General features: G+C 57.9%; 1 protein-coding gene and 1 long non-coding RNA gene across 2 annotated transcripts; one reads left to right on the forward strand and one right to left on the reverse strand.

Moving 5' to 3' along the window:
- The first annotated feature begins 497 nt into the window (after positions 1–497).
- LOC140600028 (uncharacterized) lies at positions 498–10,128 on the forward strand. The gene is made up of 2 exons (XR_012003223.1): positions 498–849; positions 1,806–10,128. It is a non-coding gene; the product is annotated as an uncharacterized lncRNA (long non-coding RNA).
- Positions 4,289–16,214, reverse strand: GDF7 (growth differentiation factor 7). The gene is made up of 2 exons (XM_072767609.1): positions 15,780–16,214; positions 4,289–13,249 (listed from the first exon to the last, which is right to left on the reverse strand). The coding sequence occupies exons 1-2, from the start codon at positions 16,195–16,197 to the stop codon at positions 12,291–12,293; spliced, it is 1,377 nt and encodes a 458-aa protein (XP_072623710.1). The 5' UTR covers positions 16,198–16,214; the 3' UTR covers positions 4,289–12,290.
- Between the last annotated feature and the right edge of the window lie 8,004 nt (positions 16,215–24,218).

A 24,218-nucleotide genomic window follows, 5' to 3' on the forward strand; every position in this document is an offset into this window, starting at 1 on the left:
CTGGGTGGCTCAGTGGTTGAGCATCTGCCTTTGGCCCAGGGCGTGATCCCAGTGTTCTGGGATTAAGTCCCCCATCAGGCTCTCCACAGGGAGCCTGCTTCTCCTTCTGCCTATGTCTGTGCCTCTGTCTCTGTGTCTCCCCTAAATAAATAAGTAAAATCTTAAAAAAAAAAAAAAAAAAAAAACTTGCTTTCCTTTTGAGATGTTAGATTTGGAGAGGGTTTTTGTTTGTTTTTAATGGGATTAATTGAGGTCATGCATATAGCATCAGCACCCTGTCTAGCTTATGGTAGATGCTCTGTAAAACAGTGACTGAAGGAAAAGCCTAGCAAACTTGTTTTTCTTTTACTGTCTCCTCTTTGGTGCAGCAGAGAACCCGGTGATGTCTCAGCTTCTGCATTGTTTCACCTAGGCTAGCCTGCAACTTGATTCTTGCAGTCTTAGCATTTCTGCTTCATGTTGGGGGTGGGGGGAGGGGGTGGTTGCTCACCTGGCTCAGCTTTCTGGTCCCAGGCCATGCCATCTGTCCTCCCCCATGCAGCACAGGATGTTCGAGCATCTGCTTTGAGGAGACTTTACGGTAGATTTAGGAAAGTTGCAGGAAGCAGAACATTTCTTAAATAACATCAGGCATCATCTTTGTTCCTGGCCTTTTCTTTGCAGGAGAGAAGGGGACATACTTGGGCTGCTCCATCCTCTGGAAGGTGGGGTTTAAAAGAGGGGTCAGTGGCTGGAACTAAGTGTGCTCTGTGAACAAATCTCTCTCTGAGGCCTTAAGGCTGAAGCTCTCCCGCAGGAGTCCCTTTCCAAAGTGGCTGAGATTCCTGCCTATGCCCCGTGGAGATGTAGGTGAGTGATGGCTCTGGTCCCCCCTGGGGAGCCACTGTGTGACATGGGTCTGGCCTCTTCTGCCAGACTGAAGGCTCCTGGTTGCCAGTAGACAGGGGAAGAGGAACCACCCAGAGGGAGAGGGGAGGCAGTTGCTCTTAGTGCCAGAAAGACCGGGAGAGCTTGGGTGGTGTGGGAGAGAGGAGGGAGCCTGCAGAAAGAGGCTGCTGCACGCTGGGGGGGGGGGGGGGGAGGGGGATCCCTGGGGGGGGTGGGATCGCTGAGGTTACCCTGAGGCTATCTTGAGCTTATGGCCTATTCACCTTCACCAGATCACCACAGAGGGGGGAGGTAAGTGACTGGCTCAAGATCTCACAGCGACTGAGAGGCAGCCTCTACTCCAGAGCCAGGGCTTCCTCCCCTTTCCACACCATGCTGCTGCCTCCTGGAGGCGACAGTGGGCAGCCCCACAGGAGTGGGGGGCTGGACCTGGGGGGCAAGGGAAGGGCCGTTGAGGGCCAGGTTAGCGGGTCAGGTGAAAAGGAGGTAGTTGCTAACATCGGGATGGTTTTAGAAGAATGAAAGCTAGAACAGAGACCAGCTGGCAGGTGACAGGGAGGGGACAGGGGAGGGGGCGGGGGAGGGGGGGCAGCAGGCAGGCCGCACATGGCAAGGAGGAAGGCCCGGCTGCCTGCAGGGGCCCAAGCGCAGGCTGCAGCCCTCCCTGTGACCTCCACTCTGGCCAGCCACCTTGGCCCTCCAGGTGCTGACCCCTCCCCGCACCTGTGCTCTGAAACCTTTGGCGTCCACCACTCCAGCTCTGGCAGTGGCCAAGCCTCTACCCTCCCCGCCCCCAAACCCGGCCCCAAAGGCCAACTGCTCGTGCCGCCCCCTGCCTCCCCCCCAGCCCTCATGGCACCCTGGCCATGTCTCTACTGGAGAACTTACCAGCCAGGGCTGGAATTCTGTTTTTCCAGTCTCTGCTCCTCCTGCCCCCGCCGCCCAACTCCTTTCTGCCCTTAAAAGGAGAGTCCGAGGACATGGAACTTGTGTCTTGTCATCTCGGGGCTTATAGACTTATAGGGCCTCTCCACGGAAGAGTCAGCAAGTGTCACCTAAATTAAAGTGTGTACCACACCTGATGGCCAACCTGTCAAGAAGCACAACGCTCTCAGGGTCAGACTCTCAGGGAGTCACATGTCAGAGACGCTGCGCCCCTCACAACGAGTGTGGAGATGGTACTGGGAAGTGGACGGGCTCTTTCATCCCTCAAGCCTGCCCCCGGCTGAGCCGCGCAGGACAGGGGCGTCGAAGGCAGGCTTTTGGGCGCTGGGCACGACAGGAAGCCAGGCCCCCATCGTTCCCTCCGACGGCAAGAACTTCATTCTTCCGAGGTCAGAAAGCCTCTGGAGCCTGAGTATTAGCAACTACCAAATATGTGGTTATTACTTCTTGAGTGCTAACCCCGTGCAGCACCCCAAGCGGGAATTACAGCAACAATACACAAGACCATGCTCTGGGATAGGAGAGCGTTTTCATTTTGGATCGCATTCCTCAGACATTCTGGCAGAGGGGCCTGGGCTGACCTCCCCACGTTGGGACAGACTTCCTTGCTGGGTAAGTCTATGGGAAAATTCTTCTTCCCTGGGATGGGAATGTGACCCTGTGACTGGGCGTCCATTACAGCCAGGGGGTGCGGGTGCACCTGCAGGGCCCCCCTCCTCACACAGGGACTAGAATCCCGTCTCTGCAAATCCACCCAGCTCAGGCTCTGCACCACAGCTGGGCTTCCTCCTACTGGCCACTGCTAAAGGGCCGCGCACCTGCATGCGATTAGGACTGGCAGCCGCCCACGGCCTCGCAGTCGGTGGCTGCACACTGGTGACACGTTGCAACGGATGAGTTTCTCCCCAGATCACCCTCCCTTCCGCACAGAAGAGTGTGGGGCGCCCCGGGAGCACGGGAGCACAATGCACCCACAAGCAGGGCAGCAGGTGGCAAGTGTCTGCCTCGGCAGCCGGGCAGTGAGCAGCCAACGGGCATAGAGGGTGTATCAAGCAGCCCAGGGCCCCCCAGAGGGAGCCGAGCCGGCAGGCTTCTCCTCCCGTTAGCATCAGTCCTTGCGGACCTTTGAGATGTGCTCTCATCAGTGTTAGGATAAATGTCTAAATGCTACCCCTGGCTTTCCTTTCTCCCTGTAACTACCCACAGTCTGCTTATTCTGTATCCAGCCCCCGCAACCACAGAAAGCCCGGGTGGGCCACGAAGGGACCAGGAAATAGGAAAATGAAGAACCGCCCAAGGAACCGCCCAAAGCATGAAAAGACTTTACACTTCTCCAGGGCAGAGTCTTAAATCTTATATGGAATTGTACCTACCAAGTGAGTTAGTTGAAAGGTGAACATCATTTTCTTCCAAAGAAAAAGACTCCTTTATTTAGTACTGATGAAATTAAGAGGCAGAAGGGGAGCAGACTTTCTTGATCCACTTCTCACCAGAAAGAGACAAACACGACCACCGGGACAGCAGGACACCTGATTACGGTGGACGTGCCCTGCCCTCACCGTGCAGAAAGGTGGCTCCCGCCGGGCGGTATCCACATCCCAGAGAAGGTCACTCTGGTAATAGGTCATTCCTGGCGGCCAAGTCCCTGTCCTTCCCCAGAAATATTTTGGGAACTGATGAAATAGCTTTCTCCTTCCTCTGCTGCAGGAAGCAGAGTGGCTCATGCAGGAAGCATGAGTGGCTGGTCCTCTCTGGCCGGGTCTGGGAGAGGTCCTGAAGGGTCCGAGGTGATGCCACTGGGCACAGATCTTTATCCTTGTCTGGAGAGCGTGGAGCAACAGCGGCCAAACTGGCTGTAGGACTTCGCTGGTTTCACTAAAATATGTAACTGGCCTTGCAGGGGAAGCTGCTGTAACTGGGCATTGCTCTGGCTATGGGTTTCAGAGGCTTCCCTGCACAGCTCAGAATGGGGGTGCCCAGGCTTCCTGAAGTGAGACAGATCCTCCAGCGGCCTGCTGTGTGTGGAGCAAGACCTTTCCGCTCGGACTGTGTCTGCAGTGACAATGCTCCCTCACTACACATAGCCATGCCCTTTTCCAAAGGGAAATCTGTCTTCTGCTGCGCTTTGGCCTCTTCACCCCCGAAGCCAAGCTTGGCTACCTTCCCGTGCAGTGGCTTCACGCGGTACAGGCCATGCAGTGTTCTCCGGAGTCACGGCGGTCACGACCCGAGGCCCCCAGACGCATGCACAGGACAGCCTGCGCTGTTTCAAGGGGGAATGGTCAGAGTGAAGACTGACAGGCCCAGAGCCACCGTGTGGCCCCATTGGCATGCAGTTGTCCTAACACCTAAATGGTTGGCTTCTGTTCTTGGTGTGGAGCACTGGGAACCGACCACCAGAGAGAGGCTGAATAGCAAGGCAAAAAAAAAACCATTCTCGAAAGACCAGCCAGGAGCAGGTGTATCAATAAAATATTTAATCAACTTATCTGTACAACATTTGAAAAGGGCTAATGAAGAGCATACGAGCCTGTTTAACAAATATATACTGCTATATAACTGTCAAGAAAAATAGAGATTGCTGTTTTACAGTTCATTTACATTCCAGTATGTACAATCTATTTAAACTTGAGAATACACATACACAGTGGGTTTGTACCTGGCCTGGAAAAGCTCCGTGCCAGCTGGTCTGGGCATGAGCAGCACTCACAACATCAGCTCGGCCTGCCCCAGCGGCCCAGCAGAGCAGCAGGGAGGCGGCCCGCTCTCCAGCCTCCAAGCCTCGGAGCTCTGCTCTGGCCAAACCAGAGCTGGACGACTGCCGACGAAGGCGATCTCAGCTTGCATTCAATGAGCTTAAAATTCTCACCACTTTTCCCATCTGACTCCCGAGCCAAGCTGAGAAATAGTGGGTATGGCTGTGAAATGAAAGGGATTTCAGCCCCCCGAAATAATACATTCTGTCTTCAGCTGCTGAGGGAATGGTACGTATTGAGCTGTGATGGCATTACTGTAATTCTGAGTTTCGCTCATATCCTTAGAATCACGGTATTGGCAGCAGAGTCAAGGTGCTCGCTCGGAGGCAGGGCGCCCGTCATGTCAGAAGCTGCTGCCCACCAAGAGCCTGCTTAAACAGACGTGTGCCAGAGGCTGGTGCGGGAGTTCTGCAGGAACCTCTTGATAACTATTTAAAATTCTTTTTTTCCAAACTTTTCAGAATCCCCTATTCTCAACTGCTGAACAGCAAGTTGCACGCAGCATACAAATCCTTGTTTAAAAAAAAAAAAAACGCATTAACTTTTCATTTGGGGCGAAATACTTCCAGCTGAGAGACCTAAGGGGACTCAGGATTCTTTGTCACAGGAAACACAGAAGCTGTTTGCACTACGGTAAAAAGTGGAATACAAAAAAACAAAACAGAAAACCCCAAACAACAACAGGAAAACAGCAATTACTGTAAGGAAGCTGATGTTCGCCATCCGTGATTTATCGGAGGTGGAGAAAGCCAGAGAAACTCTGCTTTCCAGAGTCTCTGTTCCTGGCTTGGAACACTCGAGTATCTCCCGGCCAGAAAATACATTCTTGCTTTCTCCCTGAACATGTATCATCATTTTCTAAACAGAATGCTGAATGGCTGGCTTTCTTCTGACTCTGACGGGCCCTGATCCGGAACTATAAATTGCAAAAAAATAAGCCCTGCTTGCAGGGGCACCCCATCCTCCAACCACAAGCCTGCTCACCTCAAGCCAAGCTGCTGCTGTCCCGAGCCCCCCGGGGAAACCTCAGACGTGTGCGTCTTTTCCTGCCCTCAGCAACCTTCCCACGCTCGGAGATACACTCACAGGCCAAGAAAGGCTTCCCGTGCACGTTGTCGGACTTACTTTTCAGACTTACTCCACTGAGAAGTCCAGGCAGGCTAGGGCTGCCCAGGCGCTAGGTCTGAGGGAGGCCAGGCTGGTCAGGAAGCTGTGTAAGTGCGTCAAACAGCGGCCGAGTGTGTGCAGGTGCAGGTGCACGGAGCCACCACGCCCCCTCCCACCTTGCAGCGGCACCAGGCAGGGTGCTCAGGGGCACTGCAGCCAGTGCCTGCCTCTGCTTGCTTTGTGTTTACCTCCAGCTCAGCAGGACCCCGAGCCTTGCAAGGGATCTGGTTTCTGTCAAACAAAGGCACACCTCAGCACCGGGAGGTTCAGACAAGGTTCTAGATTCTTGCAGCCAAGTGTCCGAGCAGGGTGGAGGCTCAGAACAGGCATCTCACCCCGACCGCCCCATCTCTAGATGCAGCAGCTGGGTGTGGTCACTGCCACTGCCAGTCAGATGGAGCAGTGCAGAGACAACTTTTGCAAAGAAGACAGCGCTGACCCACCTCCTGCCTCGTGCCTGGCCAAATCTCCAGCTGCCTCCACACCGCACTCCTAGTCGCCAACAGCTCAAAAGATTGTAACACAGAAATGCAGAAACCAAGCAGCTGGCCACAGCCTGGAAGGTCTGGACTACCAGGCTGAAAGGTGCCTGAGACTTGACCATCAGAAGCTTTTCCTGGTTTTTCTAAACAACTTGTTTCAGCTTCCTATCACTGACTTAGAACAAGTGGCCCTGTCTGGAATGAAGAGTTTCTAACCAAGCGGAAGGAAGTGCTTCATAGACCAGCATGCCAAGCTGTCCTGCCAGCAGACTCAGAAACACCTCTTTGCAGAAGCGTCCATGCACACTGCAGCCCTCTTGCCATTGTAGGGGGATGCAGGTGAGGGAAACCAGCCCTGTCCTTTGCAGCCCAGACACATACACTCCCACACACAGATGCCAGAGGGGCCTGCAGGACTGCTCCCTGGAGGTGTGCGAAGGCAGGAGCAAGCGGACCAAATCCCCCCAGGCGGGCCGGTCGGAGGGCGTGCTGTACTTTCCAACAACTCTAAGCACAAACTCAAAATGCAGACCAGTTTTTCAGTGACCTCACTGACACTCCGACTCCACCTTTCCCCAGGTTCCTCGGCCGAAAGTGTGGCAGCCACTGTGAAGCGCCAACCCAAACGCTGCCCAGTCAGAAGGCCAATGGCCAAGTCCCAGGCCGGCCTCAAGCACGGGCCTGGTGCCGGCAGTTTGAGGGTGGGTGGGAAGAAGCCAAGCTCTGGAGGAGCTGGGTGTGCACACATCATGAGCAGAGAGTATCCCTGAACCAATCATCGGAGCCCACGCAGCAAATGTCAAGCCTTCAGTCACCCCCATTGACTTCCTAAGCCAGCTTCCAACCCTCTTCCTGCAGCTGCTTCCAGGCAGGTGACTCCACTTAAGGGAAGTGTGGCCTTCCTGACCAGAATAGGCTTCTCTCACCTTGAGCCCTGTCGGGATTTAACTATTTAACAAGCTAAAGTCCAGAAATGGCAACAAAAGGAGGAAGAAGCTTGCTCTAGCCCAAGTGGCCAGAAGCTCCAGGCACAAAAGGCAGAGCTGCCTGAAAAATTGTAAGTTACCTCTTTTGACTCCTCCCTGTCTCTCACTGTTAAACTCTAGCACCATTTTTCAGGCCACAAAAAGGAAGAGAGAAAGCAGCTCTGTAGGTGCCTGCCGCTGGGTCACTCCTCCAGCAAGCTGGACCAGACATGGGCATGGCAGCGAGGAGGGGGTGGGGGCCTGTGGGGACCTGGCCCAGCACTTCACCCTACACAGGGTTGCTTGCCTTGTCCAGGGACTCTGGGACAGTCCCAGGTCCCTGCTGGGCTGCCAGCAAGGCCCAGGCTTGCCTTCTTCTGCCGCTCCCACAGAGGCCCCAGCAGCAGGCGGCAGTCTTCCCAGAATCTGGTCACAGGACAATCTCAGCAGGTGTGGCTCCACCTGCCCCTGGGTGTGTGTGGCGGAGTGGGGTGGGGGTGGGGGGACAGATCTCCAGCTGGGTTGGTAGTGCCCCTCACCCAGAACATAGGAAAGCTTGTGGCTTTGGTGAGCTGAGCCCTACCCCTGAGATCCCGGTCTCCCCTGCACCTGCCTTGACCCAGCTGGAAATCAAAGCCACATCCATAAGGCACCAACAGACTCTAGGATTGTAATGGACACACGTGTACACGTGCGCACGCGCGCGCGCACACACACACACACACACACACACACATATAGACACAGGCAAGAGCTGTGATACTTGTGAGAAGTGGCTCTGGGATTGGGGGGCGGGGGGCCTTTCCAGGAACGGTCACACCTCCTCTGCCTTTAAACTCTGTTAATGGACTTTTGGACCATCTAGAATCCTAGAACCAGGGGACTGGAGAGCTGCTCCTTTTACAGGGGCAGAAGTAGAAGCTCCAGGTAGGGAGGTGGCTGCCCATGACCGTCCCAGACCTCTCAGGAGGCACCTTTCGGAGCTCCAGCACCCAGGTAACCTCACAGCAGGCAGACAGCAGGCGACAGCAGGGGCAGTTCACTCCCGGGTACACAGAAGTCCGCAGACACACCAGCGCTGCCCAGACACACCTCAGAGGGCTCCAGTTCCCTCCTGTCCTGCTCCCCACGTCTCTCAACTCTGGGGCGCTCTTGTCAGCTGCCTCTCTTTCCTTCCCAATCCAGACACCTCAGGGGGACAACGCAGGTCCTTCCCTGCCTCTGACAGATGGCTGCCTCCCAGATCCCCGATGCTGCACCTGTCTGAGGGCTCCTGGCCCAGACCCACTGAAAAGGCCCTGCTTTCTGGGCCGGGGGAGGCTTCTGTGTCCCCACCAACCTGCTCTCAGGAGATTGGCGAGGCCCCAATGACATCTGTCCCAGAGACAGCGGTAGTGTTTGCTCTTCTTCTCACAGGCTGTTCCAAAGACTAGATTCAAGCAAGGGAAGAGTCTGCCTTTTATTGTGCACCAAGTCCTCTTGGGAAGAATTCAATTTTGTTCCCTGCTTTAAGAAGACAATCAGTCCACAGTCCTGGATTATTTTCTGCTATGAGTTTAAATAAAAAATCACAAGCAGGATAAATGACTTCTTAGATTTGAGTTACGCTCTGATTACATCCACAGGGTGGTCCCTACTCCCTTCCACACTGACAGCGGGGTCCCCACTCCTGCGGACACCTCCAGGAGTCTGTCCCAGGAGCAGTCACTGCACTGGCTTTGCTAGGTTTGACTCGACATCACACAATCCACAGCTCTTCTTTTTCCCATGCTACTCTGGTAGTAAGATGTGAGCACACTAGGATGAAGCCTAGGACGTACACGATGAATGGACAGACCGTGAGCTAAGACAACAGAGCCTGCCACCAGGTGAGCATTTCAGATTTCAACCAGGTGAGCATCTGGGCATCGCTGGACACGGCCGTCTGCCAGTGGAAATGTCTCCTTTAATACAGAAGTCTGGCTTCTGCGGTGTCTAGGCAGCAGAACTAGACGGTCTTCATGTTTAGCAGACCCAGTACCGACCCCCTTGGGCACCAGCTGGACTGCCCCGTGCTCCCCAAGCAGGGACGACATCCTATTCTCTAGCACGAAGGAGTGGTTCAAAAGGCCTCAACTAGAAGTGCGCATGTCTCCCCAACAAAATGGAAAATTCGCTGTACTGGAGGAGGAATATTCTGGTGGCCCCAGACCCAAGAAGGTCTGAGTTGGAGAGGGGGCACTGCCTCCACCCACAGTGCCATCACACTTTATCCCTACTTGCCAGCAGCCAGCTCTCCCAACGGGTGGGGACCGGGGCTTCCAGCTGAGTGATTTGGCCCCGCACCCCACTGCCTAGAAGACAGACAGTACAGGCCACTACCCACTGTGCTAGCAGAATCCTCCTCCAAATCCTGGCAAAGCTCATCCAACCACATCATAGCAGCAAAGACATGTCTGCTTCGACATGTGGTGGGGCCCTTTGCTGTCATTTTCACAAAGTGTGACACATCTCCATTCACCTACTTTTAACTCTGAGATGCCAGAGGCCTGAGTTGAGTTATAGCAGGCACGGGTGGTCCCTGGTGGCTACGTACAGCTCCTGAACAATCCTGGAGACACTGCCACTCCGTAAACAAGAACACACTGAGGGTATCCGAGAGCACGAGAGCATCGAAGGAGCTGCCACTGCCCAAGGACCAGCCCCCTCCCCGGATGCAGCTCCAGATACAGGAAGATGCCTACTTCCTCCATCACTTACAACACATTGTGGTAGAAAGGAGGTCATCTGGAAAAAACTGAGAAAATGGACATTTTTTTTCCCTGCCACGAAAAGCTCAGGCTAAATCAAAACATCTCTTCTCAAAACATTGTTTCTCCTAGTCACTAAAAAAGAATCAAAATGTTTCCTTTTGTCCAAGATATTAAATAACCTAGAATTTCTGCAGAGTGATAGTGTTTCATTAACTCCCTTTCTAAAACTTCAAATACCACAACCTCTCATATTTTAGTGTCATTTTTTTATTCTTCATTATGACAGAGCAATCGCCGTGCAACTATTAAAAACTACTTGGAAAAGTGAAGCTTCTCTGGCCAAATCCATAAACCTAAGGGGACCACGGGTCACTGAAATTGAGAGGAAGTGTACCATAGCTGCCACTTTGGGAATTTTGTTTGTGTGTTTTAACCTAAAGAGACTTGCATTTTCTGATTATTTATAGCTACTCACGTAGCCACAGCATATAAATTCATATTATAAGTGCATTTTCTTTTCCTTTGGGGGAAATTTTACGGGATAAAACAGATTCAGGTGGGGCCCTTAAGTAAATTCGCTGTATCTAAATCCTTAGTATTCCTCTCTCTGGAATATTTAATCACTGAGAATTAAAATCTGGACCTTAGCATCCAAGACAAGAAGCATGGAATGGATGCCTTTCTCAGGAACCCCAAAGGAGAAAGCCCAGCATGACCTTAAACAATACCCAGGGAGGCGGCAGGGGTTTTCAAAGAAGCCCTCTGGAGCCCCAGACAGGTGGAAGTCCACATCGTTTCTCCTCTCCTCTCCTCTCCTCCTCCTCTCCTCCCTCAACCATTTAGGCAAGGCCACAAAGGACTCCCAGGCAGAAATGAACCAAATAAAACAATGTAGGATGGGTGTTCCAGCTTCCCTTTACAGGGGCAGGCAGTCCTACCATCAACAAGACAAAGACAGGACTGGAGGAGAGGCTTCCCCTTCCGCCCCCCACCCCACTCCCCACCGAGGCCCTGCCCTTCTGAAGGGGCCACAGCAGCCACGCTGCAAATGCCCCTCTACACTGCAGAAGGGAGGGGCGGTGAGGGGCTTCCTCCTGCCTTGAACCACTGGGTTCGCGGGGAGCTGAAATCTCACAAAAGCACTTTTGTGTAGCTTCACTTCCCGTTACTATCACACTGCCAAAACCTACAGCAACAACACAGTGAGAGCGTGTAAAAGCCAACACAGACTTGATAGCTAAGCACAAGCACATGTTGGCACACTGCGAGCACACCATTTGGAGAGGGTTGCGCCTACCTGGCAGAGGAGCCTGAGACTTCTGCAGAAGCCCGCCCCAGGACGCCTCCCTGCCTCTTTCAAAGCCCTGGGAGCCTCTTTCTCAGCTCCTTAGCAAAACCTCCTGGTGGGTCTCTAAGAAAAGGCATAGCGGTCGGCCTTTCCCCATTCCCAGCCACTGCACTAAGCCTCCCCCTCAGCACCCCCAAGGCATCGCTGCCACCTTGAGCTGCCCAGCCCTGAAGCTTCAGAACTTGGCCCATGCCACCCCACCCCCAAGTTCCTATCAGACCAGACTGGCGGTTTATAGCCTCTCCACCATTTCACTTCCCCCTCAGAAGAAAAACATCCCCCCCCCACATTCTAGATCATTCCTAATTAGAACTGACGTTTTTTAAAAGGGTAGTGCTGACCCTTGCAGAGATCTGGGTAGTTCCACCATGAATTCTTTCGGACAAATGTTCCCTTTCAAAACCGAAGGGGCACGTTAGATTTTTAAAATTAAAGAATAAACACGCCTTTTGCAGCGGCTCCTTCCCGGAGTAAACGGCCTCCACGCAACGCAAATCTTCAGAAAGGGCGGGAGACAGCCTTCCTACCGGTCAACACCGGGGCGCAACAGCGGGCACTGAGCCACCCAGCCTGGCGTTCCCCCACACTCAGCCACAAAGGAAAAGGGGGTGGGCTAAGAGTCACTCCACTACCCCCATTAATTCACCCATTCTGGAACCCCCAACCCCCTAACCCGTTTCTACCGGACTTGGTGCCTGTCATTGCAACCTTAACACAACCAGCATCCTCTCTCTCCAAAAGGGGGCGGTGGGAGGTGCGACGGGGAGTTTGCGGAGTACCGTTCCTTGGGGAGGTCAGGTCATCTCTTGTTCGCAGGGCTCTCCGCTGCTGCCCACGGGAAAGGTGTGCACGAGTGTGTGGGTGTGAGTGTGAACGCGCGCTCTCCCTCCACGGTGCGGGTTCGGGGCCAGAGTCCGACGCGCACCCACGCTCCTCGGCGGGGCGGGGGCAGGGGGTCCCGGGGGGCGGCGCGGCTGCCCCTTCCCTGGCCGGGCCGGGCCCGCAGGCTACCTGCAGCCGCACGCCTCCACCACCATGTCCTCGTACTGCTTGTAGACCACGTTGTTGGCCGCGTCGATGTAGAGGATGCTGATGGGGCTGAGGCGCGCGGGCACGCAGCAGGAGGCCGGCGCCGCGTCGGGCGCCATGGAGTTGAGCAGCGTCTGGATGATGGCGTGGTTCGTGGGCTCCAGGTGCGAGCGCAGCGGGAAGTCGCAGACGCCCTCGCAGTGGTACGCCTCGTAGTCCAGCGGCGCGATGATCCAGTCGTCCCAGCCCAGCTCCTTGAAGTCCACGTGCAGAGGCCTGCGGCTGCAGCGGCTCCGGCCCCTGCGCCCGTGGCCCCGGCCCGCGCCCCCGCCGCCGCCCTGCGCCGGCCGCGCCCCGGCCAGCGCCGTCCGCCGCCGCCTGCGACCCCCGGGGACCGCGGCGGCCGACCCGGGGCCGGGTCCCGGTCCCGGGTCGGGCGGCGGCTCCGCGGCCAGCGCGGCCCCGAGCGCGCGGGCCTCCCGGAACAGGCTCCCCTTCCTGCGCGCGCGGGAGGACACGACGAGCAGAGCGCGCTCCTCCGCCGCGCCGCGCGCGCCCCGCGAGCCGAAGCCCAGCCCCCGCAGCGCCAGCGGCTCCCGCGACGGCCCCGCCACCGAGCGCAGCCGCAGGCAGAAGGCGCGGGCGGCGCGCGGCTCCCGGCGGTGGCGGCGCACGGCGTCGGCCACGTCGAACACCTCCCAGCGCGCGCGGGCCAGGGGCCGGGCGGCCCGCGAGTGCAGCAGGCGCGGCGCCCGGGCGGCGCGGGGGCAGGTGGACAGCAGCAGCAGCGGCGGCGCGGCGGCGCGGCCGGCACCCGCACCCGGCCCGGGCCACTCGTGGCGCAGCACGCGCAGCTCGGCTCCCAGCACCTCGTCGGCGTCGGGGAGGCTGGACACGTCGAACAGGAAGCTCTGGCCGGTCTCGGCGGGCGAGTCGTCTGCAGGAGTCGGGCAGAGACAGAGAAAGGGCGCGGTGAGAGCGGAGAGCACCCCGCACCCCGCACCCCGCACCCACTTACCGCCGAGCCCCGGGACCCCCCCCGCCCCCCGGGGCCACGACGGCTGCCGCGGCCTGACGCACAGCCTCGGGCTCGCGGGGCCTAGACCCCACGGCAGACTTGCGGGCGGCAGAAGGCCCGGGGCTCCCCAGAAGCCCTGCGCCCCGTCCAGGGTCTGGAGGCCCGCGGAGCCCCGCGCTGTGCCGGGACTGCTCCTGTCGCCCAGCGCAGGCCCCGGGACGGCCGCGGAGGCCCGGCTGGGCGAAACGGACCATTCACGTCCCCCGAAAACTCTGCAGCTTGGGCTGCCTCTGCCCCGGCTCCGCCCGGACCCTCCTGCCGGCCACGACCTGCCTGCCCTGCAGGCTGGGGCCCTGCGTGCCAGTCGTCCAGGGGGGACGCGTCAGCCGCGCTGCCGACCCTCCAGGGCATCCAGCCTCCCGGCTACGCTGCAGGCGAGCTAAGGCCCAGGCGGGAGGCGCCCGGCTCGGCCCAAGGGCTCCTAGCGTGCGCGCTGCTGGCCGCGGTGGGAAGCCCCTAGCTCAGCTTCTCCCGACTTTCTGCGACCTCCGATGGAGGTGGGAAGGCGGCAGAGGAGCGCAAGGAACCTTCTCCGAAGGGTTTGGGGCAGCCCGGGCTGCAGTGAGGGCAGCGTCTCAAGGAGGGCTCGCCTCCAGGACCCGCCGATCCCTTCCCAGATACACTCTTTCCCTCCGTCATGACTTAGCTCTCAGGGTTTGGGGGTTTTATTTCTGGTCGTGGGCACTTTTTTTTTTCTTTTTGGGCTTAGGGAGGGAAAAAACGGTTGAAATTCCACCGAGAGCAGCAGATAAGGAGCTCCCTTTGAAGAAGGTCATATGGTTTCGCTTTGCCCCAAAGTCGGAGAGACTGTGCACACTGCCCCCGCCACTGAAGATCTGCTCGCCCACCACTGCCGCCAGGCCCTCACCTCCTGAGGTCCAAAGTCTGGGCTTTGCTAGTGGCTTCTGGGGACCTCAAGTAACCCTGCTCCAAGTTGAAGCTCCGAGTGGAGAGGGAGGGAGGCTCCGAGGGCCGGGCAAGTGCTTCCTCCCCCCTTGCCACTGCTTTCCCTCTGGGCTCCCCCGAGCATTTTTTTCTGAGCTGCCTCTGCAGCATCTGCCCGGGCCAGAGTGCTGCCACTGCATCCTCTCCTTACAGAGGGAAGAAGAGAAGTGCCCTCAGAGCCTTGCCAGCCAAGCAGAGCTCCACAAGAAAAGATTTAGCTCAGGCTGGGGCTAATGGTAGGCCTAAGTCTACTTAAGAAAGCAGCTGGCGTCCCGCACACCCACCTCCCCTCTATCCTGGGGGCACACGCAGCAGCCTCAAGGCTGGAACCTTTGCAGGGGCCCTGGCCACCAGCACCCAGGCTTTGTAGGAGTACTCAGCATCCAATCCAGGGAGCATACCAGGCCTTCAGAGAATGCTTGATGGTTCCCACTGAACTATAGGGCCATCTGGGCCCAGGAGGTCCCGGCACCCAAAATAAAGCAGTCTGTGTGTAGGCATGGTGTGTGTGTGTGTGTGTGTGTGTGTGTGTGTGTGTGTAGGAGGAGGTGGGTGATTTTGTCATTGCACCACCTCTACCTGCTTTCCGGGGCCAGAGTCTGGGGTGTACAGCAAGAGACCCTCCCAGGCTCAGCCAGCCTGCCGCTTCCTTTCCAGCCCTATTCCCCTTTCTTTCCCTCCTGCCTTCCATGCTGGGTCTCTGGCTGGATAGAATTAAGGCCAACATTACTTGCATTTCCGCCTGAAATTAGTTAAATTTTCCCTATCTGTCTGCTTTAATGACTTCAATAGAGATTAATAAAATCCAGATGACACACGGCAACCGCCACAGTCATACGCACGTCCTACCTTTGAAGGACCCGGGACAGAGTAAGGTGGGGTGCTTGTCCCAACCAGGCCTGCATTCCGGCAGGGTCTCAGCCACCATCCTCTGCACGTCCCACGACTGGAGTCCTCCACCTCTGGCCGTCCCAGGGGCCCAGCACAGGGCAGGGGCACCCACAGCCATACACCTCCACCCTGACACAGCCTGCCGAGAGGGGACCTCCGAGTACCTGGGGATGCCACCAGCCTCTCCAGGGGCCGTTTATTGCAGCCTGCCTCTTTCTCTCATTCCCCTGATTTTCCCCCAGTTTGTGCGGGGGCCCTCCCCAGCCCCCCAGGAGCTAGAAGCTGCAGAGTTTGCTGCAGTGAAACAGCCGCTGCCACCTCCGCCGTCACGGCGCAGTCCCTCTCGGCCCGGGCCCCTTGGTGCTTCGGATCCCGCCTCCTCGAGGGGACCCGGCCGGCCGGCAGGGCCAGGACGATCCGGCGGAGGGCCCCGGCTCAGCCCTTCGGGGTGCGTGGGCCTCGGCGGAGCCTCCCCCGCGAGGCTGGGACGTGAGGGCCGCGCCCCAAGGGTCTGGAGCGGACGGGACGGACGGGCGCAGAGAGGCGCGAGTACCTTGGTTCGCCTGGTCTGCGAAGCCGGTGATGGTGTCCGCGCGGCCGCGGCGGCCCGAGCCCGAGCCCGAGCCCGAGCCCGAGCCCGGGGTGGAGGCGGCGGCCCCGCCGGCCGGAGCCCTCCCGGCCAGGTTCCGGTAAAGCGACATCATGAACTGGTGGGGCACCACCGAGCCGTTCCTGAAGCCGGAGCCGGCGGCCCTGCGCGCAGCGCGGGCTCCGGGAGCCGCGGCGGCCGGGGCAGCGGAGACGCCCGCCGCCGGGGCGAGGGCCCGCCCGCCGCTGCCGCCGCCGCCCCCCGGCCCCCCGGCCCGCCCTGCCCCCGCCGCTCGCAGCACGGCGGCCGCCTCGAGCCCGTCGCGGGGCCGGCAGGCGCTCAGCAGCCAGAGGCACAGCGCGGCGGCCGCGCTCAGGTCCATGGGCTCCGTGGGCCGGCGGGCGGGCGGGCGGGCGGCGCGGGCTCCGTGGCTCCGGGAAGTCCCCCGGCGCCGTTTGAACATAGTGTTTAATGATGGGGGAAGCGTGCGCAGCACCGCGGCCCCCTCCCCTCCCCTCCCCTCCCACCCACCCCGCCCCGCGCCCGGAGCAGCGCCCCCTGCCGAACGCTGGGCCGCAGCACCGCGCCCCCCGCCCCCCGCCCGGCCGAACGCGGCGTCGGGCCCGGAGCCCCCTCCCGCGCCGAGCGCTGGGCCCCCGCCCTCGCCCGCCCGCCGCCCCCGCCGGAGGCCCCCGCCCCGAAGCGGGCCCCGCCTCCCGTCCCCGGGCCGCGCGACCCCCGCCGCCCGCCGCCCGCCGCCCGCGCCGCGCCCCAGCCCTGCGCGCCCTCCCGAGCGGCCGCACCGCCCCGCTCCGTCCGCACTCCCCGCCGAGGAGCAGCACCCGCCCCCGGTTCGCGCGCGCCCGGACTGCGGAGGCGGAGGCGGGGGCCGGGGCCTGGGGCCGGGGCCTGGGGCCGGGGCGCGCGGCGAGGCCCGAGGGCGCACGGCGAGGCCCGAGGGCGCGCGGGGCTCCCACGACGGCGCCGCCTGCATCGCCGGCCCGAAGGTCGCGCAGCCCGCCCCAGCCCCCAGGACCGGAGCGCGCGGCTCGCAGCGGGGCGGGGACCCGCGGGGAGGAGCGAGGGCCAGTGGCTGGAAGGGCGGCCGGAAAGACAGACGGACGCCGACCGACCGCCGGAGAGCCAAGGTCCGCGCGGAGAAGGTGAGCTCGAGCGGGAGCCGAGGTCTCAGGAGCGCAGGAATTACGGAGGCGGCCCGGGTGGCGGGGGCGTGCTCGGCAGCGGCTCACCTGCGCGTCGCAAGTGAGGACCTTGGCCAGCCTCCTAGGGCCCGGCCCCGGCAGCGGCCGCCCGGGGTGTGGGGCGCGGCCAGAAGCCGGGAGGGCCCGCGGGTGGCGCCGCCCTAGTCTCGGGCCGGGGCGATGGGTGGCGGGCGGCGGTGGCGGTGGCGGGTGAGGCCCGCCCAGCGCACTCGCTGCGGGAGGGAGGTCGGCGGCCGCAGGGACCGGCTCAGCCCCACCGCAGCCCCCGCCGACGCCGCGCGTCCAGCCGAGGGACGAGGTCCCGGGAGGCCCACGGAGCGGAGCGCCTGAGCCCAGCGGACCCCGAAGCAGCGCAGAGGCGTTAGCCCTTCAAATTCGATTTGCTGCCGAACTTGACGTCTAGACGGGGTCTGTGCGTCACGGTCACTCTGAGTGAGTGACCAGCGCCAACACGACGCCACGGACCCAAGGCCGAGCGAGCCCCGAGTCTCTCTGGGTGGTGCCACGTTGGCCCTCGGAAGAGGCCCCCGCCCAGGGAGCCCCCAGGCCGACTCGGGCGGGCTCGGAGTTCCCCGCCCCAGCTGCTTGGTCCCAAGCGTGCTCCTCGCCCGTCACCGTGCCCCCCACCGCGGAGACGCGAGGGCTGCTCATCTTGGCACTTTGGTCCACTCATCACGGCCGGGGACACGTGGGGGCAGGAGGAGAGGTCTGGGGGGGCCACCCGCCCCCCACCCTGCCGGGACCCCAGGCCCATCTGGTGGGCCAGAGAAAGACCTGAGATTAGTGTGGGACGGTGTGGTTGAGAAGGGCAGCGGGAGCTGGGTGACAAGGGCTGCATTAACCCGCCCGGCTTTGGGGACTGAGGACAAAGTGCCAGGCACAGGCCCCTGGCCACAGCTCTCCCTCTCTGGGTGGTGCTGGTCCAAAGCGCCCTGCGGAAACCTGAGCAAGCTGACAGAGCCTCACCCTAGAGACGCTGCTCAGGCTCCCTCCGGCTCAGCCAGAGGACGCTAGGCCTTGGCCAGTGCTGCCACCCTGCTGTCTTTCTCACCCCCTTCCCCCCTGCAGCCACAGGTGAACCGTTGTTGGATGTTTGTACAAATTAACTGATTCTGATTTGTACAAACACCCTGGAACCCCGGGCTGAGGTCAGCAGAGCAAGTTCTAGTCCTGGTTTTGACCTCTTAACAGCAAGGAGAGAATGGAAATGTGCTGGCATAGGTGTGGCCTCACCTATGCCAAGTAAACGTGTGGATTATAGGATCCCCCTGCCGAGCAGCTGCCTTGGGGCTTAGGAGTTAGTGTTGGGTTGGAACCCCTGCATTCTTGCTGCCCCAATGGGAATGGGTCACGTAGCTTCTTTGAGACCAGATTTCCTCATCTGTAGAATAAGAGGATTCTTGCCTCAGGGAGTTTGGGTGCGGCCAGGATAACAGTCTGGCACAGATGAGGCTCAGTAGTCTTGCCCCCCACCCCACCTGCCCTGTGCCCTCCTGGACATGGCTGATGATGCCCAGAGAGAAGAGATTCATAGGCACCAAAAGGCTTTGGAAAAGACTGCCCGCCAGCTGTTTGCCCTCCAGCCAGGACTTAACCACTCTCACCTGCGTTTCTTGTCTGTAGTGTGAGGTAATCATTCGTTCGTTTGTCATTTATCCACCCCACAATTCATTCCTTCTTTCCAGTAAGTACTTACTGCCAGTAGCCTTCTCTCGGTTGCTGAGTCAGCAATGCACAGAGCTGTGGGGGCTTTTGGATCAGCAGAGGACACAGCAGAGCTGAGCCCCAGAGAGGAGGGAGGCCCAGGGACACTTGACCCTGTCTGGCTCCCTCTCTTTCCCCTGAAACCCTGACAGTAACCCTTTGTTCTCTGAATGCTGGGCATCATGCTGGCTGCTTACCATACCTCAGGTCACTTCCTTCCCACCACTGCTATCTCCTGTGAGGTAGGTATTATTATTCCCATTTTATAGACAAAGAAAGTAGAGTTGCAAAGAGCAGAGTTACAAAGAAATTCAGCACCTTTTGCTGGGGCACCTGGTAAGTGCCAGAACCTGGGGTCACCAGCTATGTTTGCCCAACCCTTGGCTGCCCACGGGGAGGTAGGCATGTGAGGCACTTGGTCTGCAGTTCCCTCCCTGACCCTGCCGAATAGGCAGATGCTCCTGCCTTTCCTCTCTAGCTCTCTGGAAAATTCTTAGCAGAGAGTAAACTCTCTGGTCAGGTCCAGGTGAAGAGCATGAAAGTATCACCCTGGGGACTCCTTCCAGCTGCTGCTGCCAGCGAGGAGCTCGAAACATCTGCCTTGGGACACATTCTATCATCCCCGCAGCAGGGCCTGCCTCTGGCTCCACAGAGCTCAGAGCAGGATGGGCTAGCAGGAGCATGTGGTCCAACTGCTAATTTTATATGATATGGATCTGACGGCCTAGTGAGTCAGGCCCACATCCAGGGCTTGACTTAACCCTTGTTTATGGGGGCTCTGGGGCCTATGAATAAGCATCTGTCCACCCTGAAGATGGTGCCATCCCAGTGGGGGAGAGAATGTGAAACCAGGAGTTCTGAGTCCCAGGAGTCACAGAGTCCCTGACTCCTTGAAGCTGAGGCCTCTGGTGAGCGAGTGGCCCTTGGTTGACTCCCAATGCCAGGCTGGCCCAGGCTTACTTGAGGCTTCCTCTTGGGGGAGGGGTGGGGTGGGAGGTAGCTTTCTGGTAGGCCAGGCAGGAGGGAGCTAGCACTCCCGCCTGCAGACCTGGAAGCTGTGTTCTTCCTGATGCTTCTTTTGAAGGGAGTTCCCTCTCTCCTCTGCATTGCCCCAGAAGTCACTGAGAAGCTGTTGATGCCGTCCTGAGGCCAGTGCAGGAAGTTCAGAGAGGGATGCAGAAAACTGGGGACTTTGAACTTCTGTTCCTCATCAATCTGCTGACCACTCCCCAACCCCCAGAATTCCAAACAACCACTGTTACCCCCTCAGAGAGAAGAGGCCAGACTGGCTCCAAGGTGGGGAGGGGGGATGAAAGCAGCCTGGTGGAGGGGTGGTTGTTCATTGACTGGGGTGGGGAAGAATGGGCCCCACATTCTCACCTCCAGACCCTTGGAGAGTACTCTGCTGCTCATCCTTCCCTGCAGAAGCTGTTTGCTTTCTCAGGGCACCAGGGCTCTGGTTCAGGTCATAGAATCCCAGAATCTAAAGGAACATTTTGAGTTATTTGGGCCAATTTTCCGCACCATACCTGAATCACGACAAATTGCCACCCAGGCTGTACTTGTATACCTGTAGAGATGGGAAGCCCCATCCCACGCAGCCCTCAGAGTTCTGAGTGTGAGCAAGTTCATTACACTGCAGCTTCGAGAGCCACAACACCTCTCAAAGGCACCTTTACTGACCAGAACCTACGCGGCATCTGGAACACGAGCCCGGCACGCTGGGTTGATGCCACTTAGGAAGTTCCATCTGACCCTTAAACAGGGCAGGGGGAGGTATTAGGTGCCACCACCATCAGCCCCTGGCCCCATACAGTCAAAAATCTGAAAATCGCTTTTACTCCCTCAAAACTTAACTACTGATAGCCTACTCTGGACCAGGCCCCTCGCTGGCAACATAAACAGTCGAATTTTATATCACACACACTTTATATATTACAGGTATGCTGTGCTGTATTCTAACAATAAGCTAGAAAAAAGCAAATGTTATTAGAAAATCATAAGGAAAAGAAAACACATCTATGGTTCTGTCCTGAATTTATCAACATAAATCCACGTAGAAGTGGAGCCATGCAGTTTAAACTCTGTAGTTCAAGGGTCAGCTGTTGTCCTGGATTCTGCTCCCTAGAATCACCTTGTAGTGACCTTCAAGCACCAGAAATTGCCCCGGCCCCAGCTGCAGCCCGCTCAGCCTTGAACAAGTGTCACCTACCACACCAGACACAGGGCCTCCAAGTCTGATGCCAGGAGCACCGGAAGCTCCGTGGCTTCCATTGTCCACAAAGAAGCCAAGACTCGGGGAAGGGAAGCGATCAGCGCTCTGTTACTGGGCAGCGAGCCACCTGGGATGGCCAGTCCCTTCTGCGATCCTGCGCTTTTGCTCAACTAGTCTCATCCCAGCTGTGCCTGGGCACCCTGTAGGTGAGGCCAATGAGGGCTCAGCCTCCACCCTGCCCACGGCAGCCAAGCGGGATTCTAGAAGGATTCTGGGTCCCTGCAGCCAAGCAGTGTTTTGGAAGCTAGAACGATGCCCCCTGGCTGTGACTGGTTGGTGCTCCTGAGGATCTACAGACCAGAATCCAAACCCAGCCCCTAACCTTGGGCTGCATGTCCCTCAGCCCCTCCTGGCAAATGCACAGTGAGGTGGACAATCAAATGGCCACCGTGGGCCCGTGTGAGAGGTGGAGAGCGCGTGAGGGTGGGGCCCACTGCCAGGGACCCAGCCAGGAGCCTTCCTGGTCTGCACCCACCATGGCCTCTGGCTCTTGCTACTTGGAGCTGGAGAGAGGGTTCGTGGTGAGGAGGCAGGGCCCTGGGTGAGCCTAGCTCTGCCCCTGAAGACAGTCTCCCTGGGAGGGTGTGAATGGTTACTACAGTGCAGAGAGGGAGCCACCCACCCCTGCATCAGGTGCTGCTGGTCTCCGCTGCAGGCCTCCCCCAGACAGACCTGGGCTGGGGCTGCCTAGGCTGCAGGTGTGGGAAGATTCCAGCAGGGCTCTGGCTCAGCCCCGTCCCCCGTCTGATGCCCAGGGCTGGGCTTCCTCAGGCTCCCAGGAATTTCCCATGCTCAACCCAGGGCTGCCTCTCCCCAGGTTACCCGGCAACAGCTCTGGCATCCACACCGGTCGGCTGCAGCCTGGCCCTGGGACCACCTGCTCGACCTGCCCCCTGGGCCCCCGGCCTGCTGAGTGGGGGAGGGGAGGGGACAGAGAAGAAAGGAGTGGGTGGCTTCTTTCCTGGGAAGTTCCACAGGGGACCTCTCAGAGCCCTTCCTGCCCTTTGGGACAAATGATGACGATGACGGGCTGGTGGACACTACCATCTGCTGGTCGCTGGTTATAACAGCATCACAGTGTGGCAGAGCTCCCGCCCACTGGGAATCGGGGAGGCCAGAACGCCCTGCCAGTCTAGGGGAAGACTCAGGAGTCCCTGCTCTGGGGTCCTGGCAGTGGAGCCAGCTGACCTGGAGCTGTAAGGCATCCTGGGAGAGCACACGACAAGGACCGCAGGCCTAAGGTCAGGAAAGAGACTACAGTGTGGGGTCGTGCTACAGACCTGGCTTGCAAACCACCTTTGCAGTGCACTAGCTTGTGACCCTGGTAGACTTAACTAACCTGTAGTCCTCCATTTCCTCGCCTTTAAATGGAGGTAGGGATTCCTTTTTTTTTTTTTTAATTTTTTATTATTATTATTTATTTATGATAGTCATACAGAGAGAGAGAGAGATTGAGAGGCAGAGACACAGGCAGAGGAGAAGCAGGCTCCATGCACCGGGAGCCTGACGTGGGATTTGATCCGGGTCTCCAGGATCGCGCCCTGGGCCAAAGGCAGGCACCAAACCGCTGCGCCACCCAGGGATCCCCTGGAGGTAGGGATTCCTACTTGTCATGGTTCGCCAAAGTGTAAAGGGAATTAAGTAGGTAAAGTCCTTACCACACTGCCTGACTCAACACATGACGGCTTTTATTGCTTTCTGGGCAAGTGTCAGTGTAACCAGTTGGAAGGCTAATTAACCTAACCCGCATCCAGTACCCTCTGTATTGCCACTGTCTTTGAGACATTTCCCTTCTGTCAGTCAGCTTGCCATCTTGTGAGTATCAGTAGTCTGAATGTTCTGGAGATTTTCTTGGAGACCTTCATGGACACATAAGATTAAAAACAAAATTCCTTTTGAACTAAAAAACAGGTGCTCTTAGAATATTTAATGATTTGGAATGCCCAGTCCTTTAATCTTGGTCAGATAGGAGCTCAGAGTTTCTGTTCTAGACACACAGTGAATAGGGGACCATACTGTCTTCGTCTGAGAAGGTGGGGGCTGACACGGGTCAGGAGCAGAGTTGGAGGGACCAGTTGTGTCTCTCAATCGGGGCTGTGAGACCTTGCAGTTGCCTCCGAGGATGAGGATATAGGCACCAAAAAAATCTGGTTCCCACAGCAGGATATGCAGTGGGAGCACTCTGGGGCTGACCTGGGGGCCCACTGTCATCAATGGCCCACCCACCGGGTGGCCTCTCTCAGGTCTTCTCTGTGAGGTTTGTCTTCAAGAGACAGTCTCTGAGGCTGTCCTGAGGAGGAAGAGGCTGGCTACAAAACTGGGAACTTGGCCCTAGGCCATGACCACCCCCCAAGTGCTCCCTACTTGCCTAGGTAGCTGACCCACCTCTAAATAATACCTTAATTTAGGGGAACACTCCACCTGGGTTCTGTCCTCCCAGACTTGCTTCCTGGGTTAGATAAAGAGTTGGAGGACTCTAATCAAAATGCTTATCCTGATTCCTGAGGACACAAATCTGAGAAAGTTAGGAAAACTTTGGGTGACAAAATCAAAATCCCAAAAGCCATCTGCAAATCATGACAAATTAAAAGAACAGTGAGATGCCAATTTTTCTTTACTTCTCAGGTTAGTAAAACCACAAAACCCACTATTTGGTGAGCAGTGGAAAGGTGGGCATTCTGTATACCCTTGTCAGGAAAGTAAGGTCATTCATAGATTTTCCAAGAGCAATGTGACAGCATCAACTTGTTAAAAAAGGAAATGCTTTGACTCAGTACTCTCATTTGTAGGAATTTAAGGCATTATGGGTATATTTACACAAGCAGAGACAAATATACAAGCATTTTTAAAATAGAGGAAATCGTGAAAACTGGAAATCACTAAAATGGCTTTTAGCAGAGTCATAATAAAATAAATTATGATACACCCTCACATAGGTTGCTCTTCCCCTATTGTAAGACTCAGTTAGATTTCAGTGGGTGGCATCGAAAGGTGCCTGCAATACATGATACTGCAATGCCAGGTAGACAGAGTAGAGGAAGAGGACGGAATATCCATCCATACCAAAGGCCAGGCTGTCTTGTTGGATGTGTGACCAACTGTCACTGTGTCTGTCACTGTCCTTCCACCCATGCTCTGTACCCCCAGCCATCTTCTCTCCTCGGAGAATCTCTCTCACTTCTCTCCTCCATCTACAAACAG

This window comes from Vulpes vulpes, chromosome 8, assembly GCF_048418805.1.
Source record: "Vulpes vulpes isolate BD-2025 chromosome 8, VulVul3, whole genome shotgun sequence".
NCBI classification, from domain to species: domain Eukaryota; kingdom Metazoa; phylum Chordata; class Mammalia; order Carnivora; family Canidae; genus Vulpes; species Vulpes vulpes.